Source organism: Aquila chrysaetos, chromosome 15 (genome assembly GCF_900496995.4).
Source record: "Aquila chrysaetos chrysaetos chromosome 15, bAquChr1.4, whole genome shotgun sequence".
Classification (NCBI taxonomy): domain Eukaryota; kingdom Metazoa; phylum Chordata; class Aves; order Accipitriformes; family Accipitridae; genus Aquila; species Aquila chrysaetos.
This window is the reverse complement of record NC_044018.1, coordinates 20402835-20416138: the sequence shown is the minus strand read 5'-3', so window position 1 is coordinate 20416138 and position 13304 is coordinate 20402835. Positions and strand designations below refer to the sequence as shown.

The 13304-nt window shown below is 37.8% G+C and overlaps 1 protein-coding gene across 19 annotated transcripts in view; it reads right to left on the bottom strand.

Annotated features, from left to right (window-relative positions):
* Positions 1-13304, bottom strand: part of MYT1L (myelin transcription factor 1 like) — a 312013-nt gene that overhangs the window by 72653 nt on the left and 226056 nt on the right. For 10 of the 19 annotated variants that reach the window (XM_030037591.2, XM_030037592.2, XM_030037594.2 and 7 more), the window contains 4 exons: positions 11289-12266; positions 6626-6760; positions 4006-4096; positions 1578-1685 (listed from right to left, as the gene is read on the bottom strand). In XM_030037591.2, the coding sequence (XP_029893451.1) occupies positions 1578-1685; positions 4006-4096; positions 6626-6760; positions 11289-12266 (1312 nt within the window). The remainder of the gene's footprint in view (positions 1-1577; positions 1686-4005; positions 4097-6625; positions 6761-11288; positions 12267-13304) is intronic. The other 9 variants (XM_030037597.2, XM_030037601.2, XM_030037603.2 and 6 more) reach the window with 4 other exon arrangements.

Here is a 13304-nt window from a genome sequence, read left to right as displayed (position 1 = left end):
TCCCAAGTTCTTAATCTTAAATACTTCAATGACTTAAAGGTAAAAGGGAAGCAGAAGACAAGATGAAAGCATTAGCTGAGCTGCCTATAAAATCTGAAACACAGGGCAGGCTCACAAGCAAAGTTCAGATTGCAGCGCATCTTCCTAGGGAGCCTGCCAGCAAACCGGATGCTGCTTTTGAGCGGTCGCCTTCTTTGTATGGCACCTGACTGTAGTGGCTTCTCTCTAATGAGCAGTGGTAAAAGCCACTGCATTTTTGATCTGTCTTCTTCCATCAAGTGAGAAACTGTGTTACTCCCTCAAAGGGTGTTTTTTATTGATAGGATTTGAAGAACCCTTCTCTAAGAAAACTGTCTGGGATGCTGTATGAAAAATCGTACAATCCGAATTAGGGGCAGTTAAGATAAAGCCCATCAAAAACAATCTGAGGAAGGAAAACACAGCCAGCAGGCGTGGCAACAATTCTTCTGTAGATGTGAACCATAATTCTGTGTTCTTAGCTCTATGGAAAGACTGGACTGGTTTTTGAAAAGACCATCAAGATTAGATGAAGTTTTAAGAGAGTATTCAAAGAATGACGTTGATAATACAGTAGAAAACTTTCCTTTTAAGCAGCCCTATCAGATTTTAAAACTAGAAGACAGCTAAATACTAAGAAACGTATGGGATAAGTAGGAAATTCCGGGAACTGAAGCTGCGGCACTTCCTCCACGCTTTTCGAGGCAGCTGGGAGGGATGTACATATCCCAGCCCACAGATACCGCGGTATCGATGGAGAAATTCTGCAGCTCTTGGGGCATCATCAGCATAAGGCTGGTACAACCATGCAGAAGTCTAGTTCCTTTACATGTATCCTTCACACTTCAGCTCCTTAGAAGTAATATTTTTTCTACCCACATATCTCAAAAGAGGAGACAATAGCAAAAGCTGGATACAGCTTTGGATAAATGCAGAATCCTATATGGATGAAGACAAGGGGTATAAATATGTCAAATTGGTTCAAGGCCCTTCCTGTATGAAAATTTAGGACAATTTTTCTCTCTTTCTATCCTTCCTGGCAGCAAGTGGGGGAACAGAGACAAAGAACTAAGCCTGACCTTCTTTTGGAATCTAAACTATACCTGGCATTTTTCCAAGTGTCCTGCCAAAAGGTGTACTACCAGTTTGGTAATGCAAATAGGGCTTCTGGTTTAATTTAAACTGATATTTACTAGTAAAAGCCTGCTGAAAAAACCAAGACTTACCGGTAAATATTAGTTTATTCCCAAAAGATACCAACTTTTTTCCCATTGTTCTTAGACTTTGCACTCCAGCAGTCATCTTTACACCAAACAATGCCTAAGACAAAAATGAGCTTTTCAGCTTTACATGTATTTGCCAAAATAATTACCAACCCTCCCCCATGTAAATTGAGTGGGAAATATACACTGTGAGAATTGGATCCAGAAGCCCTAATTCTAACTCTTCTTTAAAGGAGATATATATGTATATACAACGTATATAAATATAAATTCTCAGAGTCGGTGAATGTGTGATGAATTCTGCATAATAATAAGTATTATAGTGATTTCTAATACCTTAAAACCCGATCTGATGCCTGGTTTGATTTTGACACATCACAGTTCTGATGCTTCTCTTGAGCTTTAGCCAGTTTCTCTGCTGCAGCAATAGGACATCCAGAGAGGCTGCAATTACAGAAAGGAAATTTAATTGTCTTGTCCTGTGTAGTTTCACATTATAGCACTGATCCAATTACTCCTTCTCCTCCTTAGCCAGCATCAGGAAGAATCTGAAGGAAAAGAGTTTCCAAAAGCTTTTTGGTCATATGTATTTTCTCTAGAATAGACTTCCTTTCTTCTGCTTGCAAAGTTGCATGGTAGATCTTACATCTGCTCTTCTTCTCTGACTGTACATGGGTAGATTATTCATGGATGTCAGCCAGTGAACATACCAGTAGGAGAGGAGAATATAAACTGGAATCTACTGTGCAGCTCTGCTAGCAGTCTGCTAGCAGACTTGTGACCTTTATGCATCTACCAATGTTGCCAATGAAATGGCTCCTGAAGATGATTAAATGACACCATATAGGCCAAATCTTGCACTGCTTCACACCTCATTCAGCTCCATTAACTCCAATCTTTTTGCTAGGCATATAAATGAGTGCAAAATTTGGCCTTGGGTCTCTAAATCTACATCTCAACTATGTTATTCTTAGTGTTTGTTCATGAATTTCAGCCACTAAAATATATTTTCTAATACTAGATGATGTAACACGAAAAGAACTTCTGCACTTGAATTGAAATTCAATTAAAATTGCAAATGCTGAACTATTACTGAAGTGACAATAATAAGCCTGATTCTTCTGGAAAAGATTTAGAACAGGGAAAAATAAATATACTGATGCCAGCAGATGGTGCTCTTAGTGAAGCTGTAAAAACCTGTGACCTGACAATGGAGGGGGTCCTTTCCTTGTCATAGTCTATTGCATGCTTATGTGACCGCAGCATTCTGTGTTCTCCACAGGAAAAGAAATTAAAATGAAAGGCAAATCAGTGCATTCCCAGATGTTCCCTTCTCTACAGGAAATAAGGGGAAAAAAAAGAATAAAAAAAAGGTGAAGCAGAGCAAAATGCCCCAAAAGCTGCAGAAAGAGGTGAGCACAGACTGCAGGCTGCTCCCCCCAGCCCTCCCTCGCTGCCCCAGTTCTGCAGAGGGGTGAGGGGGCTCTGGGCGGTTTTGGAGTCATGCCAGAGGGCAGCTGCGCTCCACTGACACGCTCTTCTTCAGACACCTCAAATATTCCAGGAGACAGTCAACCAGAAGTGAATGCTGCTTCAAGCAGCAGTAATTCCCATAAAGCCTTCTCAGAGGTTTTTGCTGCATCTGCTGGCAGCATCACTGCAGAGAAGAAAGGGGCACCAGAGCTTACTGCAGACGGGCTGGTACCCACAAGAGTCTTCCGGGAGACATGCAGTTAATATGAGGGGCTCTAGTAACCCAGAGCTTGATCAGACTGAATGTCCAGTACCTGTGCAGTCCCTTAAGCCTTCATGCTACTATTAACAGTAAAAAAGGAATTCGCTAATAGGAGCCTTGCATAGTGCCTTTTACCCTCTTACCCGCATTTCCTGGATTTTTTAAAATTGTAAAGAAATAAGCAAGATCTTGTTCTTCTGTGGGAAAATCATGACATGTACTAAAAATTATAGTGACGTTTTGATAATTTTGTTATTTGTTTAACAGAATTTAATAGGCAATGACATCCCTTCTATAAGAATCTATCACTCATCTTAGGAAACTATAGAAAAGTTGCTTTTTTTCTTCATCTTCTTTTGTTTGGCTAGAATATTTACATCTAACATTTCTGGCTTCTCATTTTTAAATTTAATGAGACATTTTCGTAATGCTTCTTACACAGGCAAAATTCTCATTCAGTTTTAGCTAATAAGGACTTTGGGGTTGAGACCGTGGTCAGTAGGAAAGCTAACTCTTACAATGTCTGTGTACTTAAAATGCCATTTCCCATGTATTAAAAAAATCAATTTTAGGACTAGAGTGGATTTTTTCATGCACTATAAAATAATCCCTGAAGAGAACGAAGTGTGAGAACAAGAACTCTGCCCTAGTCCTGATGCTGTTGGCAGACTCTTCCTTCTCCCCGCGACATACCCGTAAGGAGTCGTACCATTTGTTTCGTACCACTCCTGTTCAGCTAATAACAAAACAGAAAGAAAGAAAATCCACCCAAAAAGCTAAGGATGCTTAAAATGTCTTCCGTGGATCAATTCATCCATACCGAAGCAAGCGCACACTCGTCCTCCTCAGAAAATACATGAATAAATGTTACTCTTTAAAATGGATAAAGCACACGAAGCACCATCTGTCAATCCTCAGAACAGAACAACGAAACACACACTCACACCCCCCCGCCAATGGACTGCTAGAAGGGCCGCAGTTCGGAGGCACTGTTCCCTCTAGATTGGCGTCCAGCGACGGCATCCTTACCTTCGGTGGGAATTCCTGTTGCTATTTACGTGGCCCCGGCCTGTGCAGCCTGGTGTAGGACACTTAAGAACATTTTCATGCATGGCAAGAACTTGACAAGGAGAGTAAGAGAAAACAGCAGAGTATGAAAACAAGAAAAAAAAAATCAAATCCCAGTATATATGAAACCATTTTAAAACAAAGCAGGATTCATTAACAACCAGCATTCCTCAAAATACACGTGACACACATAGCCAATAAAGCCTGATGAGGGAAGTAAGTATTGTGACCCTGTGCTCATTAACACAGGGCAACAGTGAAAGTTATGAAGGTTACAGAACCTATAAACAAATGCATCTCTGGTGCAACAGTGAAGCAGAAGACTTCCAAGATCTTCTTCATACAAAAGCACTGAGCAAAGATCAGCTCAACAGTAAAGGGTGAGCTAGCAACGGTCCAATACAAAATTACAGACTAGAAAAATTCTTTCAGGAAATGTACGCATTCATAATACATAGCTTTATATACACAGTATCAAACTCAAGAGCTGAAAATCTGCTCTCAAGTTATACTGGTAGAACATTGAATTACTTGAAACATACCTCAGTACAACCCTGAACAGAATTTAACCCTAACTATAAGACAGCCCAATTGAGCTAGGGGCCAGTTCTGCCCACTTCCACATAGATATATCATTCATATCTACATGACGAGCAGAACTGGCCCTTTAATTTTTGCTTGTATTCTCTACAGATGTGAAAATTGCAATGGATAGAATTTTTTTTCAAAAGACTAAAAACTAAAAATAAGCACTTAAAAAATTGAGGGATGGTGGAAAAAAAAAGAAAACTGTGGGAAAAAAAAAAAGTGGTACAAGCTTAAGTAAGTAAACTGATTTACATCTGCATCCATTGCAAGCTGGATGGAAAACTTACTCCCAAGGCTGCTCAGAGCAGTACTCCTCTAAATCATAAAGCTCATGCTATGAAGTGCCAAATTATCAAGAACTTTTTGGTAACGCTAAAGAGTTTTGTATGGTGTGAGACATATCTGAATCCATGTCTCGGAGCTGTATGGCAGTACATCACTCTATGGAAAAAGGCCATCCAGCCCTTGCAAAGTTCTGGTTTTCTCATACAAGAAGTAGTCTGGAAGCCTGTATTTAGTTCTCACTCAAAAAAAGATCTAATAAAATCAGTGAATTCCTTGACTGAGTTAAGAACTGAATAAAAGCTGTTCAGAGACTTGAGAATTTAACCGTGTTTACTGATTAAAAGATAACCATCATCATCACCCCATCATCAGTGTACTAAAATGTGTATAGATGCAAAAGCTTTACTCTGAAAATTCCTACTATTCAAAGCTGTTCTTGAAACATGCTTCACAAGGCCAACATCACAGGAAAAAAATAAAAAGATGAGCTCACCTTTTTCATTTTAGTAGGTACAAGAGCATGCAAACAGTTTAAAGCTATATTCTTCTTTGATTTACAAAGTCTTGTAAAGAGCTTTTTATTTACCATTTGTAAAAATGAGAAAACTTTGAGCAACCAAATAAATATTTGTGTTTCAGAAAATGACAGGGTCTAGCAAAGCAGAGAAACTACCCTATTTGTTCTACTGTATTCAGAGATCAACCAAGCTACAGCAAAGTTTCCTAAAGCACTTCCTCATTACTTTACTTCTGGAAGAAGCCACTCTACCATGAAAGAGGGGACTTTTTATGTCTGCCACTCTTGGTGTGCTAATCTGTTTTCCTATCCTTCTGAATCTACTTTCCTTTGGGAACTGGGGACCATTTTAGCCCTGACTGTCTTTATGACATTTCCGTTAAGCTGTTGTAAATCCATTGAGGTTAGGTCTGTAAGTGCTGGTGGACAGTGGGGATTTTAGGTCCATAGGCTTCAATGGAATAATGCCATTTTAAAATTGGTGTGAAAGAGAACTGGATCTTAGCTAGACGCCTGCCTGGTGTAAATCACATAGATTCATTAGCTTCAACAGAACTATGTTGATTCCACCAGCCAAGAAGGTGACTTCCAGAAATGGAGTCCTCTGCCTTCAGGTGAACGCCCGTGAGCTCATATGGGTGAACCTCCTTTGCAGAGAATCCACTGCCATGGCAGGAAACTCCACCCATGTGACTGACAGGGGATGTTTGCTCAAAATCCTGAATTGCGTAACTAAGTAAACAGCCAAATTGTTATTTTAAATAATCTAATCTAATTTAATATGTTTCAGACACAACAACAACAAAGGAAAGGGGTTGCAAGTTTTTCCAGTACAATTATTCCTGTACAAGACAACAGGGACACTTGATGTGACATCAGCACGCAGAAGTAAAAGCAGTGCACATCTTCTGGAAACCTTCTTCTCTGTTGACTGAATACATCTATTTAAAAATAACCTAGGATTCTTAAAATCAAAGAATACAGCTTTAAAAGTTGTTCTTTTAGTGTAAAAGTTAGTAGAGAATGGAAATGATGGAATAAAGGAAAAAATATAACACAGAACAATTGACTAAGTTGAGACAAACCATACTGAAAAATGAAATTAATTTTTTTAAATAAAAGGTTTAAAAAGCATGCTAGAAAAATTTTTGTAGTTTTATCCCCGGTTTCCATGAAACAATGTGAACTTACTTTCTGGAGGGACCCTATCTTTGTGTGGGCATCCTGACAAACTGCGGTGATGGGGGTAAAGCCCCGTTACATGGCCAGTTCCATCACACCCAGGGGTAGGACATTTGCTCTCTTTCTTTTCTGTTCTTGAGGGATCTATAATTTACAACAAATGTGTCAAGTGAATGACGCTTTTCACATTTCTGTAAGAAGGTTCATTTAATCATGTCGTTTACTCTTTGGTAAATGTTCTTATGAAAACCAGAAGAAAAATAAAAAACTTCTACTTCTTAACACAGTTCTGTCACTTTTATCCCGTTATCTTCTTTTCAGACTGCAGGCTCCTATGATCACAGCAATACCCATTCACAGTGATTGGAAAGTGACCTTTTTATAGCAAAGCCATACCACTGTCAATCAATGTTCTGCTGGCAAGCATCAGCTCAAGGGGGTAAGGTCATTTGGAAACTGTTTAGTTGGAGTTCCCCTTCTTTACATTCTTATTTGCCTTATGTATTAAGGTCTGCAAATGTACTGTCATAGCAGTTCAATATCCTGAGAGTAGCAAACCCAGCTCTAGCGTAACGATTCAACGATTCAGCACAAATAAATCCCTTTTCCAAGGTTCACTGAGGAGACGAGTCGTTTTCTTTAAATTCGTTATGAAGTGGTAGAAATTATGTAAATATTCCTTTCTCTTCAATAAATTATGGTGGGGTAAACATTGTAACCAGAATTACTGAAAGTATCCCCTTCTGTGAAAATCTGGGCCATTACAAACATGCATATATAATGCTTGAATATTCATGTGCTTAAAAGGTTAATGATCTTTTTGAATGCTGTTAGATCTTCTGTCTACAAATCAATGAAAAGTCTAAATAGACATTTTTTCAACAAAATAAAGTTTTCTGCCAATAATGTAGTGGAACTGCTAGTAAGATTAATCCTGAACTAGAACTTTCTCACATACTTCCTCAGCTTGTTTCCTTTAACAGAACATCTGTAAAATAACATCCCTACCCTTCCAGCCCAGCACATGATACAAATTACATCTTAACATCTTGACCACAGTTGCCAGATTTTGGAGACTATTGCTGATTTTCATATTAGTATTAAAGGAATAAAATTCAGGATACTCTAACTGCTACCATTTTGGCTCAAGATCAACCAACATCCCTCTTCCATTTTTTTAGTCCATCCTCCTTTCAATACCCAATCTGAGCTATCCTCATTTAAGTATTTTATGCTGCTGTTGTCATTACTCTGCTTCAGTATTTATGCTTTCATCTCTGGAAAAAAAGATTTTGCTACTTGTTTTCCATTAAGTCTTTCTTACATTAAATTCCATCCCAGCTTCAAAAAATGCAACCCTCAGTACAATCAGTGGATATTTCAGTACTTGCAGAACTTCACATACAACCCGTTTTTTTCAGCATGAATCAATACAATCCAGAGTTCACATTCAGCTGTGGACGTATTTTTCCTTGATTTCCCTCTGGTAGCTTTTATATATACATATACTTTTACATTCCAAGTTCTCCCAGAACACCCTCATTTTAGAGAAATTCTTTAGCTCATTGTAATGACTCTCCATGTCTTAAATCCATTCTTAAATTTTACTATGATATCTAAACCTTGTATTTTGCAAATGCAATCCCTAATTAGGAAAGTTTTATTTTATTTAACTTGCATGTTGACTGTAGAACACAGTTTTATGCTCTTTAACAATAAATACACATACAAATCTATCTCCAAAGTGCTATACAGTTATCACAACACTCCTGGAAAGACCGTAATCTTATACATCAGGAAACTGAAGCAAAGAGATCAAGAAGTTAAACCCAAGGCCACAGAAGGAGCAAATGTCAGAGGAGGGATTTGAATTCCTGCCAGATAGGCCTGTGCTGAGACCACTAGAACAGCAAGCCCACAGCTACGTACATACACAACTCTAAGCAACTCTTCAAGTCAAGTACTTTGGGATGTGTAAAATCATTAGATAAGTGAGTAAGTAATGTAAATGAAATATAAATTATGTAAATATAACAATATTCAAGGACTGCAAAAAATGTAGATGATTAATAGACCATAATGGCTTTTCAGAGACTTCAAACTAGAGGAAGTTTAGCTATTCCACATTGTCAGAACTCCACCGAAGTCAGTGAAGGTATCCTAATTTAGAGCAGCTGAGGATTCAGACACTTAAAACCTACAGTGTCAAGCCAATCCTCCTCTGTATTCAAGTCTATGCTATGAAGTTATAGCATGTATCAGTTCCTTAAGAGCCTTTATGGTCTAGTGAGTCAGAAAAGATGCTGTACACTATTCTTAATGATTTCAAAACTTGCATAAAATTGTACTTGCACAATTTCCCATTGCTTTTAATGGAAGACATTTGACTAAACTTTCCACAACTTTATACAAAACATTGGATACTCTTTTGTAAATCCTCTTCTGCTAATTGGGAGAAATATTGCAGAGTTTTATTTAATTCTGTAACCTTTCCTCACTCCTTGCCAGAATGGGAGTATTGCCTGAGTGAAGGTTGTCAGAGGACTCAAAAGGTTTTAAAATTCATAAATTTCAGAAGAAAGCCTGTTTAGAAGGCTTTAAATGGCAGGGGAAAAAAATGATTAGTGGTCCCTTAACAGTTGCTTCCGTGATCTCTGAAAGCAGAACTCCTGAAGCCAGAAAGTAGTTCTCACTGCAAACTTGTGTACCCAAAAAGTCTCCACTTAACCATATCATACACCTCTGTGGCTCTCTCTCCCAGGAGTATTTGGAAGGTAATGTGTGAGTGGAGAACAAATGATATAAGAAACTGTCTTACTTAAAGCTTCCTCTCTCAACAACTACCAGAATGTTCCTATGTTTTTTCAAGTAAGGAAGGAATAATTTTTTCTTTCTTCCTTTATTAAAAAAGTGTAGAACGATCCACTCCACAAAGTTTCTTGGTCCAAACTACCACAATATTTAGTCCCTGGCTGGGGTTTGGACCTGTTATCAATTCAGCCTGCAGCTCCTAAGAAAGGATGGTTCAAAGAAGCTCTAGAATTTACTGAAATAGGAAGGCCATACTTCCGTTACTGTCAGAAATTATAGGAGACAGCAGATCTGTATGCGTAAATGCTTTTCCAGGCATACATAGACTGGAAGTGCTGGACAACACCAGAATTAAAAAGCTGTTCAAAAATTAATATTGGTTTCCCATGTTTTCTGTGGTTTTATCAGAGACCTATATTCAAAGGGAAATGTACCTACAAAAGGTCAGATGCGAACAACATTTAGCACAACATCCACATGGCTATGCAGGAATACACTAACTGAATAAAGTTGTCTTCCCCAAATACCCGAAGTTACTATAGCACTCACTGGACCATATATTTGTGTTTAAAACAAACAAAACTTCACTAAAATACATTGCAGAAGAATGTTTGACATCAGTAATTTCCATGCTTTTCTAAAAGACTGGTCATTACTTGTCTGTAAGGCTTGTAAAAAAAGATCAAAACCTTTCTTGGACCAGGATGTTGTCTGCCTACCTGAATGTCAGAGGTAGATCTGAGGGTATTACTTTTTCAAAACAGGGATTTATAAAAAGGAGAAAAATGCCCACCATCTCAGTTGTAGAAAGGAAACCAAGTATTTTTACAACATATATAAGATGAACCCAGTCCCTGCTTAGCATCTCCCAAGAAATACCACGTCCTCAACTTCCACTAAAGTCAATGGGAATCAGGGGTGTTCAATGAGTCTCAGGAGGTATTGAACACTTTATATAACATGGCCCTACATGTACAGATGTAGACATGTTAAAGAGGGGTGTGGTAATATAAACACACCATCACCATGATAATCCCGTAAATTAAAAGGCATTCTAAAGGTAACCTTTTGTCCGTTCTTTTTTTTTTTTTTTCTTTTTTCTTTTTTTTTCTTTTGTATTGAATTATGGTCAAGGCAGCACCTTAACTGTTTCCACAATGGAATGAAACCAGTGAAGTGGAATGCACATAAGAAAGAAATTGCTATTGATCTCAGCCCAGGCCACACCATGCCTTGCATAGCAAATGGTTTCCATTACCTTACTATCTTAAGATAATTAATGTGCAGTCACTGCCCCTATCTTATGTTATCGGTCATTCTGATACTGTTCAATTTCTATCAGGCAATTCTACATTTTAGATGGGAGAGGCTTCATCAATAACTGTCATTTGATGATAATTTTATAAGTCACAATGCCACCTACCCAATCCAATCTGTAAAATATGCACTTCATAGCTGATTGACTACCTGCTACATGAAACTCCACTCTCCAATATAGTTTGCAATGTAATTCTCTTCATTGTTTTTTAATTATTACTATAAAATATATTACAAACTTGAGAAAAATCTTTGCCTCTTTCAACATGATCTCTTAATTGTTTTGTTTCCCTGAAAAGTTATTTTTTTAATTTAGCCAAATGATATTCACTGAAATACTGTACATATTTCTAACACTGCAGAATGAATTCTTTTATTTTATAATCGCAGCATGATGCTATTTTACAATCATGTCATACTACTACAATTTAAATAAAGTTCCCATTTTGTGGAATTAATAACTGCATTTCAGAAATCTATGCAAAACTTAACACGTTAGCTCACACTTTCTCATGACATAACATACGGTATATAGAAATATTACCTTTACCATAATATGGCTTTTTGACATGGCCGTCACTGGGTTTAGGCTTCCTGTCATCTCCAGAAAGGTGTCTTGGAGACTGTTCCTCAAATGATCTCATATTATCCCTCCTTCCAGCTTCCACTGCCATTTTTTCTCTCATGGCTTTTGCTCTCTCAGTTTCCAAAGCAATTGCTTTCTCAAGCAGGGTTAAGTTACCTTTTGTCATATCAAACACTTCTTCAGACCTATCTGAAGTAATAGAGGTGGTATCATCGTCTCTTTCATGACAACCATCCTCCTTTGCACAGCTAGAAAAAGTCCTAGATCTGGGGCTCAACTGTTCTTCAAGCCTCATTAGGTTCATCATATCAGAGTAATTCCGGTCTGGTGTTCTTCCTTGGAAGTCATCTTCTTGCCTGACATGCTGACGAGTGTTCATGTTTTGCTGTTGACTTCTTTCCTGCGGGTTTGTCTCACTGAGTTTCCTAGCCAGATCAAAACACTGGTTCCTTAAGCACTCCAAACTGCTGAGACACACCTCTTCATCACTCTCCTCCACCATTTTTTCTGTAAGTCCATTGTTCACAGGCTTCCCTAGCATTACAAAGTTCATATTCCTATTATCTTGCTGTGAAGTATTGTCTGCATAATTTCTGTCATTAATGTTTTCTGAAAGCACTACACCATGTCCTTGTGCTAATAATTTAAGGGAGTCCACTGTTTCCCTAACAACATCACTGTCTAAATCTAAACTCAGCTCACTTTTCCGACCAATATTTTCATTTTTGTCACTATCATCTTCCAGACTATTAGATGTATTGCTGTTCATTTCTGATTCTGTCCTGGCTCTGTATGCTGCATCCTCTGCAATTTTGCCAAGATTTAACAATGACTTGGCCACCAGTTCATCGTAATTATCATACTCATCATTATTGTTATCGTCTTTTTCTGTGTCTTGCATTATTCGAGTATTGTGACAATTCATTTGATGGTCTTCTGCATAAAAAACAGAAACAAAGAAAGAAACAAAGAAAGAAAGAAAAAGGAAAAGAAAAGAAAAAAGTGGCTACAATTGGAACTGTTGTTGCAATCGCACGGACAGAAAACAAACTGCATGTCAAATATTGTTAATCATACAGCAATTCTATAACACTAAGGCCCATGTGAAGCGAATTTCTCTATAGTCCATCAGGCTATTTTTGTTTATTTGCTATTCACATGAATTTCTTTCACAGAACCGATAAGAAAAATGCAATCAAAATGCTAATTACTACCGCTGCTAAATATTATGGCATAAATACTTATGTTTCTCCTTTCATTTCTATATTTACAGTTTTATGGGATTTATTACAATCATATTACTAATAAGACAGAATTGCCTGTATTTCCAACTTTTCTCACTCCTGTATTTCCTGTAAATATGGTAGATGGCAAAGGAGTGAGTACTACTGGATTTATTCTCTTACTGATGAACACCATTCACCAAAAGAGAAAGAATATACACCAAGCAGGAAATTGTCAATTTTTTAACACCATACACACCATCAACACTAGATAACCAATAACTATATGCAAAGATCAAAATGGCATTTTACTTAGTGGATCCATCAGTAGAAATCAAGGTCTCTCAGTTTAACTATGCAAACTGTGGAGAAGTAAGAATTTTAAAAGAGTTGTTACATGAAAGGAAGATAGAAGCAATTATATGCACAATGTAATTTTAAGTCAATACGCTAGCCCAAATTATATGGTCATACATGTATGATAGGGCTGTTATCTACCGTCCTGTGTATTGTAACACAATGGTGCAGAGTTACCACATTGTACTTAGCTTTGTTTTAGTAACTGTTGAATAACAGAGGGACAACTTAATAAGATGGAGCCAATGTGAGGCCCTGAGGGTGCGATTCATCTCACCTAACTTTAGACATGAGCAAGGCAGGCATCTGTACCTGAGTAAGCTATTCCGTGTTCCCGTCCTCAGTCAGAAAGAGAAGCAGACACTTTAAGGATACAGTCCACCTGATCTGGTTA